General features: G+C 38.8%; 1 protein-coding gene across 2 annotated transcripts in view; it reads left to right on the top strand.

The window, feature by feature from the left end:
- Window positions 1-4,522: 4,522 nt before the first annotated feature.
- ABCD3 (ATP binding cassette subfamily D member 3) overlaps window positions 4,523-25,282 on the top strand; it is a 73,995-nt gene continuing 53,235 nt past the window's right edge. The window contains exon 1 of one of the 2 annotated variants that reach the window (XM_041748122.1): window positions 4,523-4,721. In XM_041748122.1, coding sequence (XP_041604056.1) covers window positions 4,612-4,721 — 110 coding nt within the window. In that variant the 5' untranslated portion in view covers window positions 4,523-4,611. The remainder of the gene's footprint in view (window positions 4,722-25,282) is intronic. The other variant, XM_041748121.1, reaches the window with a different exon arrangement.

The following is a 25,282-nucleotide window of genomic DNA, read 5'->3' as shown; positions in this document are numbered from 1 at the left end:
ACCATCAAAGTTTCATTTTATTTATTTTTAAAAGATTTTATTTATTCATTAGTGAAACAGAGAGAGGCCGAGATATAGGCAGAGGGAGAAGCAGATTCCTGGCATGGGAGCCTGATGTGGGACTCAATCCCCAGACCCTGGGATCAGGCCTTGAGCCAAAGGCAGATGTACAACCGCAGAGCCACCCAGACATCCCCAAAGTTTCATTTTAAAGGATGAACTGAGTTAGGAGTGATGTTAGGACAGGAAGAGATTGGATTTCAGGCAGAAGGAATAGAATATTCTAGGGAAGATCACAGAGGGGAATAGCAGTGTACATTTATCTCCTGGGGTGGAGGTGGAATACATCTGTTTAAGGGGAGGCATGTCAGGAAAGGGATTCAGAGAGGCAGGCAGGGAGGATATCACAAGTAGCTTTGTATACGATGCTAAGGATCTTGGAGTTTACCTTGGTGATGAGGAACTAGTGAGGAATTACTCATTTGCATCTCATTATCTTCCCTGACAAGAATGCTTCACTTCTGTGCCCCTGTCTTCAGGTATATCATATCATCCTCTCCAGTGCTCAATCAGGAAATCTCAGTGTGAATTAAAAATTTTCCTTAACCATTAAATAGTAGTCTCATCATCCTCATCCAATCTGAATCTACAAAATGCTTTCCTACCTATTTGCTCTGTGCTGTCTGACTCAAGTGTTGACGATCTTTCACCTAGATTATTTCAAGAGTGTCCAGACTGGTCTCTCTGCTTGATGTTTCTTCCTTCAAACCATCCTACACATTGCCACTGGCAGGGTCTCTTTAAATAAAAGCTGAGGTCACTACTCTTCCTCCAAACCTGAACTCCTGCCTCTTACACGCAGAATAAAATCTCGCCTGGTTAGCTGGGTGTTTTAGATCGTCCAAAAACTGACCTCCACTAAACATTTCAAGCTTTTGTCTCATTTCACACCCCTTCATGAACCTCTATCCAACACCAGACTTAATCATATTTGTACCTCCTTGTGTCTGTATCTTTGCTCCTGTTATGTCTTCTCCTAAAGCCCCGTTCTCCCATCTATTTTTTGAGGGTGGCCCAAATCACATCAGCTGCTTACCCAATTACCCTCAAAGTTAGTGGCTTAAAACAATGGTAAACATTTATTGTCTCCCACAGTTTTTATGAGTCAGGAATTTAGGAGCATCTTGGCAGAGCATTCTGGCTTGGGATTTTCATAAGGCTGCATTTATCTGTGGGGACGGAAAATCTGCTTCCAAAGCTGGTCAACAAGTGCTGGCCCTTGCTGGTAGTCCTCAGTTCCTCTCTAGGGCTGTTTGTGCTTTGTGACAGCTGGCTTCACCAAGAGCAAGCAATCCAAGAGACTGAGGTGGAAGCCACAATTCCTTTTATGATCTGGTCTCAGAAGTCACATGCTGTCACCTTCACCACACTCTTTTGGTCACGCAGACCAATCCTGACAAGAGGGAGATTACACAGGGCACAAATACCAGAAAGCGAGGATCACTGGGGACGATGCTGGAGGCTGGCTAGCACCGTGCCTCTCTTCTCTCTGTCCCGTCCTGTGCGTACCAACTTGCCTAATTGTTAAATGAGATTTAAAAACCAGAGCTTGTGGACATCTTCCAATAAGATCACATTTTTCTTAATTATTAACTATTACTGTGAACCTGAAAATCTGTTTTGGTTCATTATCAAAGCACATAGTGCTGAGGAACTTTGTTCTCTAAAACTTTAAGTTGTCAGAAACTCTGTCATTTTAAAATCATATTAGTGAGACAACATATCTTTCATACCTGGGAGATGTAAACCATACAGGTAGATCACTTTGACTTGGAGAAGCAGCCTCAATTTACACTGCAGAGGTTTAGATAAGGGGTTTTCAAGACATAATATTCTACATTCATCTTGAAGTTATGTTTCCAAGGGAATAGAACCCAGAGTATGCTTCTCAACTCAGATCTGATATTAACCCCTTTATATATAGATCTGATTTGCTCTAAGGCTATTAAATAGTGTTTCATTTAGAGTCTACCTAAACTCCTCCCTTCTTCTAATACTATGATAATTCCTATTTCTTCCTTTTCTTTTTTTTTTTTTTGAGACATGCCCATAATTCCTCTGCTGTGTGCTATTGTTTCTGTAGCAAGTTTATAAACTTAACTTTGTTGTGTTACAGGTTTGCCCATAGTGATCTTTACCTGATGGATTTTATGAACAGCTGAACTTATTTGAACTAACATTAACTAATTCCAGTTTTTTTAGAATCACCCATTCTTCTTGAACATGGGTACCTTTTTAAAATTTTTAAAATTTATTTAAATTCAATTAATTAACATATAGAGTATTGTTAGTTTAAGAGGTAGAGAGGTCAGTGATTCAACATTCTTATATAACACCCAGTGCTCATTACACCACAAGTGCTCCTTAATGCCCACCACCCAGTTACCCCATCCCCCCACCTCCCTCCTCTCCAGCAACCCTCAGTTTGTTTCCTATGATTTCTCTCATGGTTTGTCTCCCTCTCTGATTTCCTCTTGTTTTATTTTTCCCTCCTCCCTTCCCCTATGATCCTGTTTTCTTAAATCCCACATGAGTGAGATCATATGATAACCGTCTTTCTCTGACTTATTTTGATTGGCATAATACACTCTAGTTCCATCCACTTCATTGCAAATGGTAAGATTTCATTTTTTTGATGGCTGATTGATATTCCATTATGTGTGTGTGTGTGTGTGTGTGTGTGTGTATGTATATAGACGCCACGTCCTTATCCATTTATCTGTTGATGGACATTCTGGGCTCTTTACATTGTTTGGCTATTGTGGACATTGTTGCTATAAACCTTAGGGTGCAGGTGCCTTTTAGAACATCTTGCCCAATGGGTCATTGTTATTTCTTCTCTGAACTATAGTCTATTTCCTAAATATATCTTTCCTCAAAACTTGCATACTCTTCCTTCATTGCTACGAACTCCAAGATGATAAAAATTCTTCCATGGTTCCCAACACTTTTACATTACTATGGAATTTATTGATGACTTATTAATTATCTCTCGTCCTCCTGCATAGCTCTTTCTCTGCCCTTTAGGATTTAGCTACAAAATCATCTTCTGTGAAGCTCTAAAAGAAAGTTCTAGGCAAAACTAAGCATTTTCTTTTTTCATGCTGTCATAGTGCTTTGTTCCTACCTCTAATACGACACTTAGCATATTTATATATATATTTTTCATATTTTCCCTCCTCTACCAGCCTTTGGAGAACAGGTGTTGTGATCTGTTTATCTCTGTATCCTCCGTGCACACCAAATTGCCTAACTGTTGAATGAGGTAATGAAAAGGTTCACCTGGTAGATGGAGAATTTAGTAACAGCTTCACTTTAGCAAAAATTAGACAGTTGAACACCTCTACACACACACCTTGTGATTCTCGTGATCTGTATTAGGCAACTCCCAGTTTATATTGAGAAAACACCTAGGAAACCACTGTTCCGTGGGCTACTTTAACAAGGGTATGTATTATGCAAGGTTTTATGTACTTATGTTCTGACTGATACTTTCCTCCAGTTTCTTCAGCTGAAGATAAGGATTCACTAAGCTCCTGTCCACATGCCAGTCTCAATGCTGGGGATAGCGATTTCTGCAGCACAGGGCCAGCCAGAAGAATGCTGTCATCTGTAATGCCCTTCTGATTCTGGGAGGAAGGCCAGCATCCACACAATGCACGACTGTTAACTTGTAAATGTTCCTTTGCAAAAGAGAACAATGTTTCTCAAACTTTGATCAGAGCCACATTAAAGAAATAGACTCTGTATCACCGCTCTGGACACACACAGATAAATCTTCTCGAAACAACTCGTTTAGTCGTGACGCACTGTGAGATTTTTCCATTTTCTTCTCTTCTTAACCGGTTTCTCTCTCTCTCTCTCTCTCAACACAAAGTGGTGGTCTCCATCTACCGATCTCATCCCACCATCCCCTAGAGATTATAAGCCACAGTCTAGAAGAACCCTGGCTTGGAGAAAGGTCTTCGACTTGCACGGCCATTCTTCCCGCGTCTCCCTGCACCTCTTCCGCGGTCCCGACGGATGCTTTCGTCCACACCTTCGGCTCTGCGTGCGGGCTCCGGGATGGGGCCATTCACTGCCCTGTCCCCGCGCTCCTTTAAGAGGGTGGTAACGGCCCTACCCGGGTGGGAGGGGGCCTCGGGGGGGCGGAGCGGCAGGCCCCCCGGGCCCCCGGGGCAGGTAGGCCGGCTCTTCCAGTTCTTGTGAAAGCCCGGCTCCGGGCGCACGCGCAGGTGGGAGTAGGGGTGAGGCGGGGGCAGCCGCGAGCCCCGGAGACGGAAGACCGGCCGCCGCCCGGCCCTGCGGGGGTCCGCGCGTGCGCAGACGGCCTCCGCGGCGCCCGCGCGCGCTCCCGCCCGGCGGCGGTCGGTGGGGGGCTGCGGCGCGCGGACGACGCGGCGGCGGCGCGCGCCGGGGGGCGGGGCTGCGCGGCCGGCCCCGCCCACCCGCCGCGCGCGCCTCTCCTCCCAGTCTCCCCCGCGCTTCCTGCGCTGAGGGCAGTCGTAGCCGCCGCGGCCCGGTTCCCGGCTCGCTCGCTCGGGCGCTTCTATGGCGGCCTTCAGCAAGTACTTGACGGCGCGAAACTCCACGCTGGCCGGGGCCGCGCTCCTGCTGCTCTGCCTGCTGCACCGGAGGCGCCGCGCCCTCGGCCTGCACGGGTAAGAGGGCCCTTGGCCGCGCTCCCCTCCCGGGCCCGCGCGGGCGCGGCCGGCGCGCTCTGCCTCCTCGCCTGGCGCCGGGCGGACGGCTCCCCGTGCCCGGCGGGGTCAGGCGCTCGGGGCGCGGGCGGCGGCTGCTGCCAGGCTCAGAGGTCGGGGCGTGCGCGTTTCCCCGCGGCGCCGAGCTCCGCCGCGTCCCCTGCACCCCGCGCTCTGCCCCCGCCGAGGTCTCTTTCGGCCGCTCCCGCGGGGAGCCTGTGCCTCTTGCCCCCAGGCCTCGTTCCCGGCGCCCCCGAAGCCGTCTCCCTCTGACCCTGCGGGCCTGACCTCTTGCCCCAGCGCCCGCTCGCAGATCTGCGCCTCTGCCCCGAGGCTGTCGCCGCCCCCCGCGCCCCACCACAGCCCACCTCCTCTGTCAACTTTCTGGGGATGTTCTAGTTTTGTCCTCTCACCCCCCCTGCCCCCCCCTCCCCGAGAGACCGTCGGTTTGCCCTGTGGACGTGTTTGTGTGACTCGAGGCTGAGGACTGGACTCGCCAGGCTGGAGTCCGGGTGGCCTCAGTCGCTCGGATGGGCTTTGGCAGGATCCCCGAGTACTCGCTGTCGAAAGGCGAGAGGATGGTACTTGTGAACCCTCCTGGGTGCATCCGGGAGGATTGCTGTGCGAAGCGGCGTTCCCTGCTCGGCGGTCTTTGAACTCTCTGGCATCTCACGCGGAAAGGCTGATTGGCTCCCTCCCCTGGCCTGTTCAGGTGGAGGGTGAGACTGTGATTGACCTGAGGATCGAGATCCTTTTTGATTGTACTCCACTTCTTCCTCCTCGAGAGAATCTTTAAAATTTTTTTAAAAAATTATTATTTATTTACTCATGAGAGACACAAAGAGAGAGGCAGAGACACAGGCAGAGGGGGAAGCAGGCTCCATGCAGGGAGCCCGACGTGGGACTCGATCCCGGGACCCCGGGGTCACGCCCTGGGCTGAAAGCGGCGCTAAACTGCTGAGCCACCCAGGCTGCTGGAGAGAATCTTTTTATTATTATTATTATTATTATTATTATTATTATTATTATATTTTATTGGAGTTCGATTTGCCAACATATAGCGTAACCCCAGTGCTCATCCCGCCAAGTGCCCCCCTCAGTGCCCGTCACCCGGTCACCTCAACCCCCCCCCCCCCCCCCGCCCAACCTCGAGAGAATCTTAATGTTTAGCCTTAACGTTTAGCTTTTACTAACCTCCTGTCTTCCTTATCTTACTAAGATCTGAAGCAGGAGTCTTTCTTTTCCTTTTTAAATTTAGTTATTAACCAAGTTGAAAATGATTTGCATCTTTGTCCAGACAGTACAGTACCAGTTCACTACTGTTTCTATTCAGGTAGCTTTTAAAATGATTTCTTCTGGAAAATACAACCCCCCCCCCCCCCCATTATGTACTTTCTGAGCTCCCAGGTGCAAACGGAAGTTATTTGTTATCTGGGAATATGTCGGAAAATGTTAAATGTTATAAAATAACTTTGAATGATCTTTTATTAGAGAAATGTTTTAGTGCGTAGAACAGGTGTTTTATTTTTTTTTATTTATTTTTTATTTTTATTTTTTTATTTTTTATTTTTTTTATATATATATATATTTTTTAATTTATGATAGTCACAGAGAGAGAGAGAGAGAGAGAGGCAGAGACACAGGCAGAGGGAGAAGCAGGCTCCATGCACCAGGAGCCTGATGTGGGATTCCATCCCGGGTCTCCAGGATCGCACCCTGGGCCAAAGGCAGGCGCCAAACCGCTGCGCCACCCAGGGATCCCAGAACAGGTGTTTTAATATGAGGTAGGGGACTTGAGGACAGCTCTAACAGCCGAGGCTTACTTTGTTTTATCAGAGTATTACATGTGTAATATGTGTGTAATGTAGACAAGTACACATAAATGTAGAGCTTGAAGAATTTTTACAGATAGAACTTACTCGTGTAATCAGATCTGCACTCCGACAAGAACATTATCAGCATCCCAGAAACTCTCTTCATGTCCCTTCCAGTCACAGTTTGGATAGCTAGTGATTTATAAGAGTGTAGGTAATTTTAAGAAAAGTTTTAAATATCATCTCCTGAGAAATAGCAAAACAGTGTAATAGAAACTGTCTTACTAAATTTTAGGTCTTTTTTCCACTTGTGTTTTATTGTAAAATGCTTTAGAAATTTTTTTGAGACACTTAGGACTTTTTGAGGGTTTCAGTTATGCAACAGTTAATTTCTCTGAACAAAAGTTTGTTAACCTTGTGCCGATATTGGCATGAATGAGAAAAATCTTTATTTTCCACATTAAATATCTTGTGGGAGGAGAATGCAAATTAAGAGCAGATAAGCATGAAGTTTGAATTACCTAGGTAAAATAATTGAATTATCTTAAAACCATCCAGAATAGTGTTGAGTCTATTTTTGTAGGTGTTGTATTTCCAGAAACTTTTGGGTATCTTTCAGATGCTGTCTTTGGCAGCACAGTTTGAAGATTAGAAGATTAGAAAATTCTAACTTTATATTTTACTGGATTTTTGGGTATTGGTTCTAACAGGGCTAATTAATTTTCCTGTCGGTGCTTAATTAAGGAATCTGTGGCTGCTTAGCCTTTTTTCATCTATGCTATTAACAATAGGTTTGTCTTAGAAGATATTCCTTAGGATCAAGAAGGTAATGGAGCTAGTAAAACCACTTTAAAAGTTAAATGTCACATTATACCAGACATTAGGAGAATAAGTCATTACAATTTATGAGTTACTTTTTTTTTTGTTAATGCAGTTTTTTCAAAAGAAGCAGAATAATGAACCACCTAGGCACTTTACTGAGGAAGTACCATCAATTTTCTGCCATTCATCTTTCATCTATAGCCCCTTGCTCCCACCCCTTATTTTTACAGATTTTTAGGTAAATTTATATATATTAAACAAAAATCTTGATTACACATTTTTTAAGTAAATGCAGTACAACAGTGTAACACACCCCTATCATAAATGAGAACATTTTCATTTTCCTGGAAAAGGAAGTGTGTTCATTCCCCACTACTGTATACTAACTTTTTTCACCTTGATTTTCCTTAATCATACATTTTATTTGTTATTTATGGGGAATAGTGGAATCTGTACTCATGGGTAAAGGAGATCATGTATTCAGTTCAAAGGAAGTACCTATTTCAAAATGTTGTATTACCGCCCTGGTGCTATGGGATGGAGGGGTGTATGTGTATGTGTGTATGTATGTTTTACATGTACATTCAAAAAATATGTGGCATCTTTTCATAGGGATCTTGTTTTCTTGTTAGGGAAGAGAAGTTTAAATGCAAATTAGTTAAAATTGTAAGGTGGTGACAGAATGCAGTGTACAGACAGACATGCCTTAGAAGTTCTGAGATTAATGTGTTGGGGAAGAGTTGGGGAAGGCTTTATGAAAAGCCCTAGAAAAGGGGTAGGAGTGGATAACTGCAGATAAGTTGAATATTAATATCAGCTTTTATCAGATTTTTGTTGCATTTTGTGGTAAGAGGAAGCTTTTTTTTTTTTTAAATTAATTTTTATTGGTGTTCAATTTACCAACATACAGAAAAACACCCAGTGCTCATCCCGTCAAGTGTCCACCTCAGTGCCCGTCACCCGTTCCCCTCCAACACCCGCCCTCCTCCCCTTCCACCACCCCTAGTTCGTTTCCCCGAGTTAGGAGTCTTTATGTTCTGTCTCCCTTCCTGATATTTCCCAACATTTCTTTTCCCTTCCTTTATATTCCCTTTCACTATTATTTATATTCCCCAAATGAATGAGAACATACACTGTTTGTCCTTCTCCGATTGACTTATTTCACTCAGCATAATGCCCTCCAGTTCCATCCACGTTGAAGCAAATGGTGGGTATTTGTCGTTTCTAATGGCTGAGTAATATTCCATTGTATACATAAACCACATCTTCTTTATCCATGCATCTTTCGATGGACACCGAGGCTCCTTCCACAGTTTCGCTATTGTGGCCATTGCTGATAGAAACATCGGGGTGCAGGTGTCCCGACGTTTCATTGCATCTGAATCTTTGGGGTAAATCCCCAAGAGGAAGCTTTTTGATATCCTTTCAATCCATCTTCCACTGCCACCAGAGCACTCCGTAAGAAGCAGAAATGTGAACTTGTTATTCCTTCATAAAAGTCTTTTGATTATTCTAAGATACAAAATTCTTAGCACTAGAAAATCATGTTCCTGATCTGGTCCTTTACTACTACTTCTCATACTCATCCAGCCATATGGAGTAAGTCTCTGAGTATGACACGCTTTGCTCAGCCTTTGCAGTCTTGATTGTAATCACTGTCATCCCTACCACTTCTCCCCACCTTTTGGTGTTTATTTTCTTTCAAAATTCAGTCCAGAGGTGCTTGGGTGGCTCAGTGGTTGAGGGTCTGCCTTTGGCTCAGGTGGTGATCCCAGATCACTCTTGCATCAGGCTCCCGGCAGGGAGCCTGTTTCTCCCTCTGCCTGTGTCTCGGCTTCTCTCTCTGTGTCTCTCATGAATAAATAAAATCTTAAAAACAACAACAACAAACAAACCCTCAATCCAGTTAATACTTTCTCTTAGGTGTTTCTATCTTTTCCTGATTTCCAAACTCTTGTCCTTTGCGCTTATGATACTGTAAGCATTTCTCTCCTCTACCAGTTAGCACTCTGTATTGTGCTAGTTTATTTTCTTGGCTTCTGTTTACATCAGAGTGAGTTTCTTGGGGCATGTACTGCCTGTGGCATGTTTAATTTCCTAATTTGCAGGGTAGATACTAAGTATTGTATGGAGTGGACAAATTATGTAGAAGTTAGCCTGTGGCATGTTTAATTTCCTATGTTGCAGGGTAGATACTAAGTATTGTATGGAGTGGACAAATTATGTAGAAGTTAAAAACTTTTTTTTAAGTTGAAGAACTTTTAAGGGTAATTGACACACAGTTGGGAGATGTAGGAACAGTACAAACATGAGTAGAGGCATTAGGTAATAGTGAGAGATGTATATCTGAGAATATGTAACATGGGCAAGGTAGTAGGAAATCATGGGCCAATTTTAGAGGGCAGGCAAAATCTGCACTGCCATAGTATTTTATGATCTTAAACCAAACACAAAAAAACAAAAACAGAACAAAGCAGTTTCTTTCCCTTCTCATGAGTGCTTGTCAAGTTCAGATTTCTCACCCTGGATTTCAGAGCCTTCCCTCACCTGATCTCACCATGCCTGGCTAATCTTATATGCCATTGCCTGCCAATGAGTACACTGTTCCAGATAGACCAGTTTTGTACAGTTCTCTGAACAGGCCACATTCATTCCAGGCTTTGGAGCTTTATTCATATTAACTAAACTTGGAATCTCTCTTCCTATATGTTCTATTCTTTAGCTCTTACCCTTTAAGGAGTAGGTTTGAGAGTCATTCTTCAATGAAGTATCATTTAGCAACTCAGGATGATCTACGTAATGATCCTTTTTAGCTTTCTGAAGCATAAATTTAGGTACTTTTGTTGTTGTTGTTGTCCGATCAAACCATTTTATTAGGGGGTTGGGCAGAAGATCAACAGGCTGAGGGGACATTGAGATTTGACATTGTCAGCCTGACTGGGTTCTCCCCAGCTTCACAGTTGTCAAAACCTTAGGTACCTTTCTTGTTTTATCTATTGATTGCTTGACTGGGTGTAATCTAGTTGTCAGCTATCAGGTGTGGCCAAGTCCCCCAGCTGATGGAGTGATCATTTACTTTATTCTTTTCAAAGGCCACTCTGTAGATAGTGGGAACACAGTTCTCTCCCCCAGATATTTCTGAGGAGTTTCAAGGAGCTTGTGTTTTTCTTAGTTACACCTTATTTAACATTTTTGCCTCTGCTCTGTTTTATTTATTTTAAAATTTTCTATATATATATATATTTTTTAAGTAAAATTTTTTAAAAAAATTTTATTTGTAAGTAATCTCTACATCTAGTGTGTGTGGGGCTTGAACTCACAACCTCTACATCAGCCTCTGCCATCTGAGCCACGCAGGGGCCGCTGGTATACATATATATATATATATTTTTTTTAATTGAAGTATTGTTGACATACAGTGTTACATTAGTTGCAGGTGTACAACAGAGTGATTCTATGTTATGCTCATTCCAAATGTAGTTACCATCTGCCACCATACAAATGTTATTATAGTACCATTGACTATATTCCTTATGCTGTCTGTACCTTTTATCCCTGTGACTTATTCATTCCATAACTGGAAGCCTGTGCTTTCCACTCCCCTTCATCCATTTTGCCCATTCCCTACCCCCCACCCTTCTGGCTACCATTAGTTCTCTGTATGTATCAGTCTGTTTCTGCTTTTTGTTTATTTGTTGGCTTTTTTTTTTTTTTTTTTTGGATTCCACAGATAAATGAAATCATATGGTATTTGCCTTTCTCTGATTTATTTCACTTAGCATTCTGTTGTTTGGGTCTGTTCATGTTATCTCAAGTGGCAAGATCTCCACTTTTATGGCTGAGTGATACTCCATTGTATATGTATAGACACCACATCTTTATTCATTTATCTATCAGTGGATGCTTGGATTGTGTCTATATCTTGGCTATTGTAAATAATGCTGTAATAAACATAGGGGTGCATATATCTTTTTGAATTAGTGGTTTTTGGGGGGGTGGTAAACAATAGTGAAATTACTGGATAATATGGTATTTCTATCTTTAATTTTTTGAGGAACCTCTATATTGTTTTCCACAGTGGCTGCTCCAATTTACATTCCTACCAACAGTGCATGAGGATTCCCTTTTCTCTACATCCTTGCCAATGCTTGTTACTTCTTGTCTTTTTGATACTAGCCATTCTGACAGGTGTAAGATGATATCTCACTGTGGTTTTTATTTGCATTTCCATGATAATTAGTGATGTTCATCTTTTCATATGTTGGCTGACTGTACATCTTCTTTGGAAAAATGTCTATTCAGGTACTCTGCCCATTTTTAATTGGAATATTTGTGGGGTTTCTTGGTGGTGTTATATAAGTTTTTTGTATATCTTGACTATTGGCCTTTTATTAGGCATATCATTTGCAAATACCTTCTCCCATTCAGTAGGTTGCCTTTTTGTTCTCTTGATAGTTTCCTTCACTATGCAAAAGCTTTTGCTCTATTTTAGATCCTACTTCTATCTTGCCTTTTTATTATCTGCCTTGATTCCTATAAAGCATCAGCCACAAAGCACATAATTGTAGAGTTTCATTGAAAATTTGGGATTGATGGCAGGGATTATACTTAGCATAGTGAACAGCTTAAAATGGAGACACTCTTATTTATAAGTTCCTTTGACATTTCCACTGTTGGCAGTTTGTTGACTATTTTTCCCTGAACCTCAGCCCCATGGCCTGTTGCTAGATCTTTCATGTACCTCTTGAATTGTTATCATATGTCTAGCTTTTACTCCTTGCCTCCCTGCACCCCCCCCGCCCAACTTCTTTTTTTTTTTTAATTTTTAAATTTTTATTTTATTTATGATAGTCACACACAGCGAGAGAGAGAGAGAGAGAGAGAGAGAGAGAGAGAGAGAGGCAGAGACATAGGCAGAGGGAGAAGCAGGCTCCATGCACCGGGAGCCCGACGTGGGATTCGATCCCGGGTCTCCAGGATCGTGCCCTGGGCCAAAGGCAGGCGCTAAACCGCTGCACCACCCAGGGTCCCCCCCCCCCCCCCCCCCCCCCGCCCAACTTCTTTACAGCTTTCCACATACTTGAAATTCATCTTTCGTTCCTGAGATCTCCTTTCAGCTTAAGCTCTAGGAGGGTCTGGCTTCCCTTTGCTCAGTTTCATAGGCCCGCTAAATGTTTTGCAAAGTGTAAGTATGAGTCAGGTGAGGGGCAAGAGCTGCATGAGACCCTTGGGATGGACCATGAGTGGATGTTATGGGCCCCATTTGGATCCTCAGAATAAAAAGAGATTGCTTAAGCAAAAGGCCTCAAAGAATTTGCCAGGAAAAGCATCTGTGTACTGACAACAACTGATGCAGGTCAGGTCCAGAAGCAGTGTTCTTGGAACCGTGTAGCTAGCTGTCTGTGGTCTGCTGGGCAGGGACTGGGTACAGACTGTTTAATTAATTATACTTCTATGTTTTTAGAACAATACCATCATTGGCCAGAGATTCTTTTTCAAGGCATTTTGCACTTCTTTCCCCACATATCCACACTGCTAACTCCCTCCCCTTTTTCCATCTTTTTTCGGATTTCTTCTCAGGGAGACCTTCCATTGTCACTCAGTTTAATTTTATTTTATTATTTTAAATATTTTATTTATTTATTTATTCATGAGAGACACAGAGAGAAAGAGAGAGAGAGAAAGAGAGAGAGGCAGAGACACAGGCAGAGGGAGAAGCAGGCTCCATGCAGGGAGCCTGACGTGGGACTCGATCCCAGATCTCCAGGATCATGCCCTGGGCTGAAGGTGGTGCTAAACCACTGAGCCATCCGGGCTGCCCTGTCATTCAGTTTTATTTTTATTTATTTTTATTTTTATTTTTATTTTTATTTTTTGTCATTCAGTTTTATTTATTTTATTTTTTTTATATATATATTTTTAAATTTTTATTTATTTATTATAGTCACAGAGAGACAGAGAGAGAGGCAGAGACATAGGCAGAGGGAGAAACAGGCTCCATGCACCGGGAGCCTGATGTGGGATTCGATCCCGGGTCTCCAGGATCGCGCCCTGGGCCAAAGGCAAGCGCCAAACCACTGCGCCACCCAGGGATCCCTGTCATTCAGTTTTAAAAAGCATTCTATACACACACACTGACCACTTCCCTTGCTTTTCCTTAATCACTATCAAATGCAGTATTTATTTTACATGTTTATCTTGTTTATTGTATATCTCTGCTGCTAGGATGTAAGTTCTATGAGGGCAGGAATTTTTGTCTATTTTGTTCATTGTTATAGCCCCAGTGGCTAGAAAGTGTGGCTGGCACATAGTTGGCTCTCAAAGAAAGTTTGTTGACTGACTGACTCTGAGATGCTCATTTCTTAGGGCTGTAGTTACTGTTATTTTAAACAACAAATTTTTCTTGCTGCAAATGTCAGTATCTCTTTAAGAATATTATGAGCTGTTTAAGAGCTGGCTCCCTTTTATATGTATGGTTAAACAAGTCTTAGAAATTTATAAAAATGGTATTGTTTTGTGACCTTTTCACAGTTAACAGTACAGTGGGAAAAAAAAAAACAGTACAGTGGAAACATTAAAGACAATTAAAAAATTAAGTTATCCATAATGTCATCACTATAACATACATATTATTTTACTTTTGCTACCTCTTATTTCTCATTGATATGCATGCATGTACATAATTATAATGTACATGTTTTGCTATTTTCACTTAATGCATAGACACTTTCCATGTATTTTTACATGATCTTCATAACTATACTTTTAAAGAAATACATAAATACTCCTTTGTATGACTATATCGTAATTTATTTTGGGCATCTAGATTGCTTCTCTAATTTTTCTACATAAATATTTTTTAGTAGAAAATAAGTATTTTCTAAGTGTGGTCTGACTGGCACAGAGTGGAGTGACGTATTACTTGCTTTGTAGATCCTAGCTTTTGTTAAAGTAGGTGAGGTTACATTTAATATTTTTGTGACAGTCAATACTCTTCACTCATAATAAGCTTACGCAATTGTTTTCCCTTCATGTGCCCTTCTCAACTTGTGTTTGATATATATATGTGTGTGTGTGTGTGTATATATATATTAATTAAACCTGGGTGCAGATATTTACACTTACCTTTTGGATGTATTACTTCCTCTACATTTTTTTTTTGATTCTGCAAATTGAATTAGTATTCCTTTTCTGTATTTTCACAGTAAATTTAAGTTGTTGGACAGCCAAGTATAGAACAGTGTATTTATACTTCTGGAACCTTTCTATTATTTGGGTGTTGTATTGGTTCTTATCTTCAACTTAACATGTTTTCACACTTTTCTTTCTGGTAATGACCTGATGCTCTGACTGTACGCCTAGGCATCAAATCCATATTGGGCCAGCAAAAGTCTTCCTTTGAGATGTTTCTGCTGGAGCTGATGGGGAAGGGTCTTTCTTTTCTGGTCATGGAACACTGAAGATGAAACTCTAGAGCTGTATGTGGTATCGATTTCATTTGTATGGAAAAGGTGGAGAACTCCTGATTTGGTTCATTGTCAAATGCTTTTTGTAGTATAATAAACTAAGTTTACAGAATTTTTATGATCCCTTCAGAGAAGAGAATGAATTTGGTCCAGCATGACTTTTTGGTGAAGTTGTGCTTATTTCTAGAATTAACTACTTCTTCTAAGTACTGATGCCATATTGTCCATTTGGATAAATTTTAATTTTTTTCCCAGGATCAACATCAGTCTCATCCATGACCTGATGAATATCATCACCTTCTAATCTATTACAATAAAATACAAACTGTAATTAAGAAAAATAGGCTCTTTACAGTTTTCGTTATACTTCTATATGCCAAATAAAATTTTATAAAAATGGGTATTTTATTTCTCTGTTATTTCCATACAGTGATTTGTATGGAATGTCAGAGTAGTTTAAGAATGGCATTTTTAGTTATTTCTACAAAAAATAATTCATCAGACTCTTGCTTAAGGACATGGCTCTCATCATGATATTCTTTTTATCAAGAAATCACTTTTGTTTTAGGTATCTCTGTCAATGATACAGCTTTCTATAAACGTAAGGGTAAAGTACTTTGGGTAGCTGATGGTTATGCTCTTCAGTGGGAACTATTGTACATACTAAGAGGGCTTGAAACCTTGAGTGTGCTTAAAAAGGTTTTTTTTTAAACATGCTTTTGTAATCCTTTTGCCAAATTAGCGGTCCTGAATGAATGCAATTAAATTAATAAAGTACAAAATTGAAAATAAAGCTTATCAAAGCATATTTGGCTAATTTGGTATCTTTTGTTACCTGGGGAGGCTTCACATTTGAGCCTGACTTTAAGACTTGTAGTGTTTCACTAAGAGGTAGGAGGTATTTTAGGTGGGGAAAACAACATGAGTATAGGCATAGAGTTAATGGATTTAGGTTTTGAGAAGGGATTCCAAAGACATGAAGCTGGAAGTCTTAACTAATTATTTATTGAGCACTTAACATATTTTAAGCATTGTTCTAAGTATTTATTCCTCACAAATAGTCTTTTGGGATAGTTATTTTATTGTCTTCATTTTACCAGTGAGGAATCAGAAAGGTAGTAATGGTACCTGGTTATGAGAGTTTTTAAGTTTGAATTAGCTACGTGGAAGGTAAAAGAATAAAGCATTTTTACCAAATCCTTCAGATCGACTTAGATTCAAAAGAACAGTTACCAATCATTCAGGGGTTACAAAAGTCTTATGTTAAGTGCAAAGTTAATTGTTAAAATTTTATGGGAATATGTTGATATTAAATTGTTAGAGTCATAGTGAAAGAGTCTAGGATTTTTAATATCTCTTTATTATATATTATGCCACAAATGAAGAAAACTGCATAAAAACATATATAACCTAATGACTTTTTAAGTTTTTAAAATAAACCCTTTAAAACTACTATGCATGTCAAGAAAGATATTTGCTGGCCACCCCACAAGCCTTCCACGTGCCCCTTTCCAGTCAGAGCCCATTCCTCTCCTTTGCTGTAATTGCTAACCTGACTTCTATAGTAATTGCATCTATACATCTGTTTCTCATTTTTTTGCCCAAATGTGCATTCCTGAGCACTAAAATTTAGGTATGTGTTTTCTTGTTTGTTTCTCTTAAATCTGCATGTCCTGCTGCTATTTGTCTTCACTTTACAGTTTGTTGAAGCAATCAAGTATTTTGACCCAGACAGATTTTGCCATCTGGGTTTGGCTGATTGCATACTTTTTCTTCATTCTCTGTATTTCCTGTAAATTAGGAGTTGGATCTAAAAGCTTGATCAAAGTTTAGATTTTATTTTGGGTAAGAACACTTCCTAGGTGTTGATGTTGTATACTCTCCATGAAGATGTATGTAGTATCTGGTTGCTTCTTTTTTTATGATTTTTAGCAGTCACTGTTGCTTGAGACATAGATCAGTGAGTTTTTATTAGGGCTTACAAAATGGTGATATTTGAATTCTCTTATTCATCATTTATAAGGTGGAAGGCTTTCAATAAAAATAAACTTCTTCATCTACTATTTGGTTATTACCCAGTGGTACAGTTCAATTAGGAAAGGATAGATAATTGCTTTTTACTTTACCAATTTTAAAATAATCCATTAGTTCCCTCTTATTCTCTGAAGATAACCAATGAGTTATTCTTAAGTATCATTATGAACCTGTTGATTTACTACAAGTAAATAACTATTTAATGCTCTCTATTTTATAGAGGCTTGGAGGAACCCTATTTTATGAATGCAATGGATCTTAAAATATAAGGGGATCCTGGGGGGCTCAGCAGTTTAGCGTCTGCCTTTGGCCCAGGTTGTGATCCTGGAGTCCTGGGATCGAGTCCCGCATCGGGCTTCCTGCATGGAGCTTGCTTCTCCAACTCTGCCTCTGCCTCTCTCTCTCTGTGTCTCTCATGAATGGATAAATAAAATTAAAAAATATATATATATAATGTGCTTTGGTTACCAACTCTTCCAGCTACTCTCTATATAACTCTTAGGATCAGCATGTTGAGATCTTGATGAGTATTGCTTCTAATCTATAGATTAATGTATGATTGCCTTTTTTTCTTTTTTCTTTTGGATCAATCTTGCTATACGTCTGTAAAAATGTATGAATTTTTAAAAAAATCCACCTTTCAATTTTGGTTTACTTCTATATAGTGTGTTATTTCCTTCTTTTTTTTTTTTTTTTGCTTTCCTCTATCCTTTTCTTCTTTATGCTTTCCTCAATTAATTCTATTTTTCCAGTGTTCTGAGAGCGATATAAATTTCCAGGCTTTCTGTTCTAAAGTATGCATTTGAGGTTATAAATTTCTCTAAGCACTGCTTTAGTTGCAGCACACAGGTTTTTTTTTTTTTTTTCTTTTTCAGGTTTTTTGATATATAAACCATTACCATTTTGTAAACATATCATTTGATGTGTGTATCATACGTTTCAAATTATTTTTATTTCATTGACCTATGACTTCACAGTTTCTCTTTGTATATATCAGTTATCTATTGTTGCATAACCACCCCAAAACTTAATAACTTAAAATAATTGTTTTTCCCCTCTGTGCGTGGCTGGGCAGTTCCTCTGCTGGTTTTGTTTTGGGTTTGCCTGAGGCTGCATTCAACTAGAGGATTGACTACATGTGGGAAGGTTCAAGACAGCTTCATTCATATGTGGCTGATGGTGCTAGCTGTTGGTTGGGCTGCTTTGGTTCTCATCTGAGTGACTTTTTATCATCTAGTAGGCTATAATCAGTTTCCTCATATGGTAGTCTCAGCATTCCAAGAGGCAAAAGTAAAAGCAAAAAGGTTTCTGCCACATTCTATTGGTTAGAGCAAGTCGGAAGCTTGGCCCAGATTCAAGGATGGGAAAATAGATTCCTCCTTTTTAGGAGGAACACAAAGAATTTGTCTTATATTAATTTACCACAATTTCCAAACATTTGGGAATTTTTCTTGTTTTTTTTTTTTTTTTAAGATTTTATTTATTCGTGAGAGACACACAGAGAGAGGCAGAGACACAGGCAGAGGGAGAAGCAGGCTTCCTGTGGGGAGCCTGATGCACGACTGGATCCTAGGACCCGGGGATCATGATCTGAGCCAAAGGCAGACACTCAACCATTGAACCACCCAGTTGCCCCTCTTTTTGTTGTTGATTAATAGCATAATTGCTTTGTAGTTATTCTTTTTTCATTATTTTATTTTTAATCCTTCTAGTAGTTTGGAAGTTATTATTATTTTTTTACTCTACTTTAACTAATTACCCTAGAAATTTTATCATGTTAAGAATTTGAAGCCTAAACATTAATTAGTAATACTTCATCCTCCTCCTAAGCAGTAAGATGACTTTAGAGTGGTAGCTCCACTTACTTTCCTCCTGATTTATATGCATTTGTTGTGGTGAGAGTTTTTATTTAAGTACTAAAAGACATTTAGTGCATTATTGTTTTATGTAATATTCAGAGTTAAATATATAGTTACTACTTTCGTTGCTCTTCATTTGTTTTTGCAACCTACATCTTCCTACTGAAATCACCGTCCTTGCCACCACCAATATGACCTTTGTCCATATCTACTAATTATGAACTTTTTCCATTTTGCCAGATAATGTCTTTATTTGTCTTCATTCATGAAAGTGTTTTTTTTCCCCTGCACATTTAATTCTTGATTGGTAGTGATTTTCTTTCTGTCCATTGAATGTTTGATTCTACCATGTTCTGGTTTCCAGTACTACTATTGAGAAGTCAGCTGTTTATAACTGTTACCCCTTTGAAAGTAATGGGTCTTTTTTTTCCTCCTCTACCTGTTTTTAAGGATTTATCTTTATCTTTGATTTTCTGGTGCTCACTATGATTTGGTGATGCATAGATATTTTAATCTATCCTGCTTTTAGGATTCACTGGGCCTTTTTGACTTTGTGGATTGCCTTGTTTTCTTTTATTCTTTTTTTTATTCTTTTTTTTTATTCTTTCTGGACACCAGTTGAAATACTTTTATTGTAAGCACTTTTTACTTTTTTTTTCTTTTTAAAAAAGCACTTCACAGATTTGTGTTTCATGGGGGGGGCGTGTTGATCTTCTCTGTATCATATTCCAATTTTATAGTACATTGCTGCTGAAGTGAGCACTGTGTCTCTTCTTTGTTATTCATCTTTTTGCTTACTTTTTGTTACACTCTGGTTAGCAAATTCTCATTTAGCTCCTAAATTGTTAATTGTATCTGCCTCTGTGAAATCTACTAAAATTATTAAGTATTAAATTTCACTTATTGTATGTTTAATTCTTTAAAATTCTATTTGGCTCTGGAGTGCCTGGTTAGCTCAGTTGGTTAAGCATGAACTCTTGATTTCGGCTCGGGTCATGATCTCAGGGTTCTGAGAGAGAGCTCTGTGCTGGGCATGGAGCCTGCTTAAGATTGTCTCTCCCTCTGCCCCCTCCCCTCCAATTCTGTTGGGTTCTCTTATGTCTATCTTGCTCTCCTTTTTTTTTTTTTTTTAAATAATTTCCTTGTTTTGGTAGATAACTTTATTTTGTGTAAAGTTTATATCTTTAATATAAAGATTATATATGTTTATATCTTTATATATCTTTATATATAAATATATGTATTTATATATATAATATGTTTATATCTTATCTATATATGTTTATATCTTTAAATATGGTCTGCATTTTCTTATAGGATATGTTTGGAAATTTAAACATCTGAAATCTTCTTGGGTTTCCTTCTGTCTTAATTTCTCCTGGTTCCTGTTTATGGAGTCTGGTTTGCTCTGTGCTTGGTTATTTTTGATTACGGTCTAGACATTTTATTTAAAATTCTAGGAATAATTTTGAGGCTTATAGTAAACATACTTTCCTTTTAAGAGGAAAGTTTGCTTCTTACAGTGCCTGGGAGCAATATTCAGGGAACAACTTAAACCAAGTTCCTTAAGAGCACATTCTCAAATTTTTAGTACAGCGTTTTAATAGACAGATGGAAGACTCACATTTCAGATTTCATGTTTTTGTTTCCCAAAGGAGTTCTATCCTTGTATGTCCATGTCAGTGTCTTGTTAATGCCTTTCAAATCAGCATCTCCACTCTTGTACTTCAAATCTCAACTTTTAAAAACCTCAGCTTTTAAAATTCCATATAGTTATCACTGGGACTTGAAATTGAACATGTTTACTATGAGTCTAATTATTATTTCCCTGAATGCTTTTACTGTTGTTATTCTTTTGTAGTTAACAGAATCCCTGTCCTCTAGCAGCTCAGGCTGTAAATTGTGAAACTTGAGGAAAGTGGTCTTTGCCTTTCATGGCATCAGTTTGGAGCTGATCGTTTCTTATATCTCCTCCATCTTTACACAGTTCTTAAACTCTGTGCTCTTCTCCACTCATTTCCATGTTCAGTTGAACCTTGAACAATGTAGGGATTAGGGGTGAACCCCTACACAGTTGACAATCTTTGTATAACTTTGGCCTGTCCCCAAATTTAACTACTAATATCCTACTATTAACTGACCAGAAGACTTACTGATAACATAAACACTGATTAACACTTAACAGTGTGTTATGTCTTATGTACTACATTCTTACAATAATTCTTACAATAACTCTTACAATAATGTACACTAGAGAAAAGAAATTATTACTCAGAGAATCGTAAGGAGGGGAAAATATATTTACAGTTCTGTTCTGTAAAAAATCTGTAAGTAAACCTGCACAATTCAAACCTGTGTTAAGGGTCAGCTATAGTTCCCAGCTCTGATCTACTCCCTCACCGTGTCATTTCTGACAGTTTTCCTGTCTTTCCATTCCCAGAGTTGCTGCCTATGTTCAGTTCTTCGCCTCTGGGCCCTTTTTAACCTCAGTTGAGTGTGCCATGCACACACACACACACACGATATTTGATATGGCTATGGAAGTGAATTGAAAGCAGTTAGAGATGAAAAGGAAACTATGTAGAAAGGAGGTGGAAAAATTATAGTAGTTTATGTGAGAAATTTTGATGGCCCAATTTGAAGTCTTGTCAATAGAGATGAGGAGAAGAACATAGAGAGTGATTGGGTATGAAGAGTATGATAGAAAGGGAGAATACCTGAGAATAATCCCAAGTTTGGATTCAGGTGGTGGTGTGGGTGAAGGTACGTTCACTGGGTTAGGGCCCAGGTTCAGTATGAGAAGGTGAAGAAGAGATTTGGGGTAGGAAAATAAGTTCAGATGTATTCATGGACTATTATTTAATTTTTAGAATTTTGTTTTGGAATATACTAATAAATTGATTATCCTATCAACATTAATGAAGCAGTGTTTTAAAACCAATTCACTGTTTTCAAAAGAATAATAATGATTTAAAAAAAATCTTGGACATCAACTGGATTGAATAATTCTTTCTATTCTTCTACTCCCACTAGTGATTAGTTGTAGCAATGTTATTTCACCTGTCACTTTAAATGAATGTTGACTCCATTTTTTTTTTTAGTTGACTCCATTTTTATTAGCCTTAAAACTTTTGCCTGTTTTTTAAACGATATGTGTATAGGAGAGGTATAAAAAAATATATGCTTAATTTTCTGCTTATACATAATTTGTATAATTTACAAAATTTAAGGTAGTAGTAGGATGTGTAAGAAGAGTTTTTTTTTCCCCCCTTTAGAAGAGGTTCGTACATTACCACAAGTCTAGGAAACACTGGCTGAGTTCACCTAGAATGAAATGAGAAAAACATTAGGGTCAAAAATACTGTTCTGGTTAACTAAATTCTGATTAAAGTTTTCAGAATTGTGTTCTTTTTTTACTTTGAAAGCTCTTACCTAAAAACTTCTTTCAATTTTTGACAATTTCTTTTTCCTAGTCTTATAGTTGTCTCCTTCCATTTTTAGAGAAAGTTCCTGTCTATTTTATGTTTTGCTGGGAATACTAAGGAACAGTTAACTCCATTTTCCTCTCCCTCACCTCTGCAAAAATAAAGGACTAACAAAACACATTCTGTTACGTTCTTAGGAAAAAGTCATTTCTAGGTTTCAGTTAGGTTTTTTTTTTAATTTTCTTACTTTATTGAAACTTTATTGATACACAGTAAACTGTTGATACTTAAAGTACACACCTTGATGAGTTTTGATATATAACATCTGTGAAACAGTACTACAATCAAGGTAAGGAACATTTTATCTCCCCAAAGTTCCCTTGTGGCCCCTTTTTAGTAAGTCCCCTCCCTGCCCCTAGCTTGAAGCAACACTGATCTGCTTTCTGTAACAACAGATTGGTGTTGGTTGCTCTAGAATTTCATGAGTGGAATCATATGCTATATACTTTTTTTGTCTAGCTACTTTCAGCATAATGCTTTTGAGATTTATCTATGTTGTGTGTATCAATTGTTTTTTAATTGTTGAGTACATTTTATGGATCTACCACAATTTTTTAATCCGTCGGCTTATTGATGAACATTTGGATTGTTTCTGGATTTTGACTATTAAAAATAAAGCTGCTATGAACATTTGAAGACTTTATATATGGACATATGCTTTTATGTCCCTTGAGCAAATACTCAGTAGTGGAATGACTGGATCGTATGGTAGTGTATGTTTAACTTTTTAAGAAATTTGCCAAACTGTTTTCCAAAGTGCTTGCATTACTTTATATTCCCATCGTCAGTATAGGAAGATTCCAGTTTTTCCACATCCTTGATAACTCTTGGTGTGATCAGTCTTTTTAATCCGAGCCATTCTAGTGGGCGTAAGCAGTGGTTTCTCACTGCTTAATTTTCCTTGTGGTCTTAATTTTCATTTTCCTGTTTTCTTTTGTTTCATAGTTTTAGCTCTTACACTTCAGATTACTTTTTTTTGTATATGGTGTGCAATAAATGTTAAGGTTAATTTTTTTTTTTTTTTAACATATGGCTATCCAGTTAATCTGGTACCATTTGTTAAAAAGATTCTTTCCCCATTGAATTGCTTTAGCACCTTTGTCTTAAGTCAGTTGGCTATATATGTGTGTATCTTTCTCGACTCTTCTGTTTCTTTGATCTATATTTGTACTCTAGTATCACACACTCTTGTTTACTGTAGCTTTATGATAAGCCTTGAAATGAGGTACAATTCTTCTGACTTTGTTCTTTTCCAAAATCTATTGGTTATTCTAGGTCCTTTGCAATTATAAATGAATTTTAAAATCACTTTCTTACTCTCTGCAAAAAACTCTGATGGGGTTTTTATTGGGATTGCATTGGATTTCTAAATCATTTTGGGGGAGAATTGACATGTTAACAATATTGAGTATTCTGTTCCATGAGCATGATACATCTCTCAATGTAGTCATTTATGATTTCTCTGCAGTGTATTGTAGTTTTCAGCATGTAGGTCTTGCACATTTTCTTTTTCTTTCCAAATTTATTGTGAAATATTTAATATTTTGGATGCTTTTGTAAATGATAAATTTAAAATTTCAGTTTCCAATTGTTCTTTGCCTATATATAGAAGTACAGTTGATATTTATGTATGGATATATCCTGGAACCTGGCCAAACTCACTTAGCTTTTTTACAGGTTCCTTAAGATTTTCTGTATAGATGTTTATAGAGTCTGCAATAAAGATGGTTTTACTTCTTCCTTCCAATTCTATGTACCTTTTATTTCTTTTCTTACCTTTTTGCACTGTGTTTTCCAATAACAATATTGTATAGAAGTCATGAGAATTGGCATCTTGGCCATATTCTGGAATGGAGACTCAGTCTTATAAATATGGTGATAACTGTAGGTTTTTTCTTTTTCTTAAAGATTATTTATTTATTTGAGAGGGAGCACGTGTGTGCACGCAGGGGTTGGGGGAGGGACAGAGGGACAGAAGGACAGAAGGAGAAGCAGACTTCCCGCTGAGCAGGGAGCCAGACAGGGAGGAGCTCAATCCCAGGACGCTGAGATCAGTACCTGAGCTGAAGTCAGTCTCTTAACCAACTGAACCACCCAGGCGCCCCATAGCTGTAGGTTTTTGTTGATGTCCCTTTCAGATTGAAGAAGTTCCTCTTTATTCCTAGTTTGATTAGAGTTTTATGATTAATAGGTGTTGGATTTTATCAAAGGCCTTTTCTGTATGTCTATTGGTATCATGGTTATTTTTTTTTAGATTGTTAATATAGATGAATTATGGATTGATTTTCATATGTGAACCTGACCCTTCCATTTCTTGGATATATCCTTCCTATACTTTTTATAAATAGTTGGTTATTGGTCTTGTCTTTTTTTTTTTTAATGTGTTTGCCAAAGAAAAAGAAGTTGGCACAAAGCACTTCTTGCAGCATATCGTAATGCAGAGGTTATCCTGAGGGAACACACCTGTAGTTGTTTGAATTCTAAGCTAAACTAGCCACTTTTTTGGGGGGAACATCATTTTTACCTGAAAGAATGACTAAATAACTGTAGTTATTTGGCCTTGAATATTGCAGACATTCTCTTATAGTACCTTCAAGGAAAAACTGCAGTGTTTGTTGCTAATGTTACAATTTAAGCTTTCAAGTGACTATTGGAATTTGGAAAACTTGTCTCTGCCACCATGAGCTTGATAGCTTCCCAATGGTTAAGACTGTTGATGAGATCGGTGGCAGTATTAACAAATATAATTCTAAAAAATATTGCATAATAAAATATATTACATTTGGTAAGTCTACTACACAATTCAGTGAATCATTATTTTCCAAAAGACTAATGCATATTACAAAATTTTGCATGGATAAAAGATCCATTGGAAGGGTAAATATAATGTAGACCAATAGATTTTATTGTATAAGGTACAAAAGTTCATTGATAGCGTTTCCAGACTGCACTGTAACATTACAGTATCCAGGAAGAATATCCACAGTTATGAAAATACTCCTCTTTTACAACTACCTATCTCTATCACAATAGGTAGCAAGA

This window comes from Vulpes lagopus, chromosome 3, assembly GCF_018345385.1.
Source record: "Vulpes lagopus strain Blue_001 chromosome 3, ASM1834538v1, whole genome shotgun sequence".
NCBI classification, from domain to species: domain Eukaryota; kingdom Metazoa; phylum Chordata; class Mammalia; order Carnivora; family Canidae; genus Vulpes; species Vulpes lagopus.
Note: the sequence above shows the minus strand (reverse complement) of the source record. Positions and strands in the feature narration are given on the sequence as shown.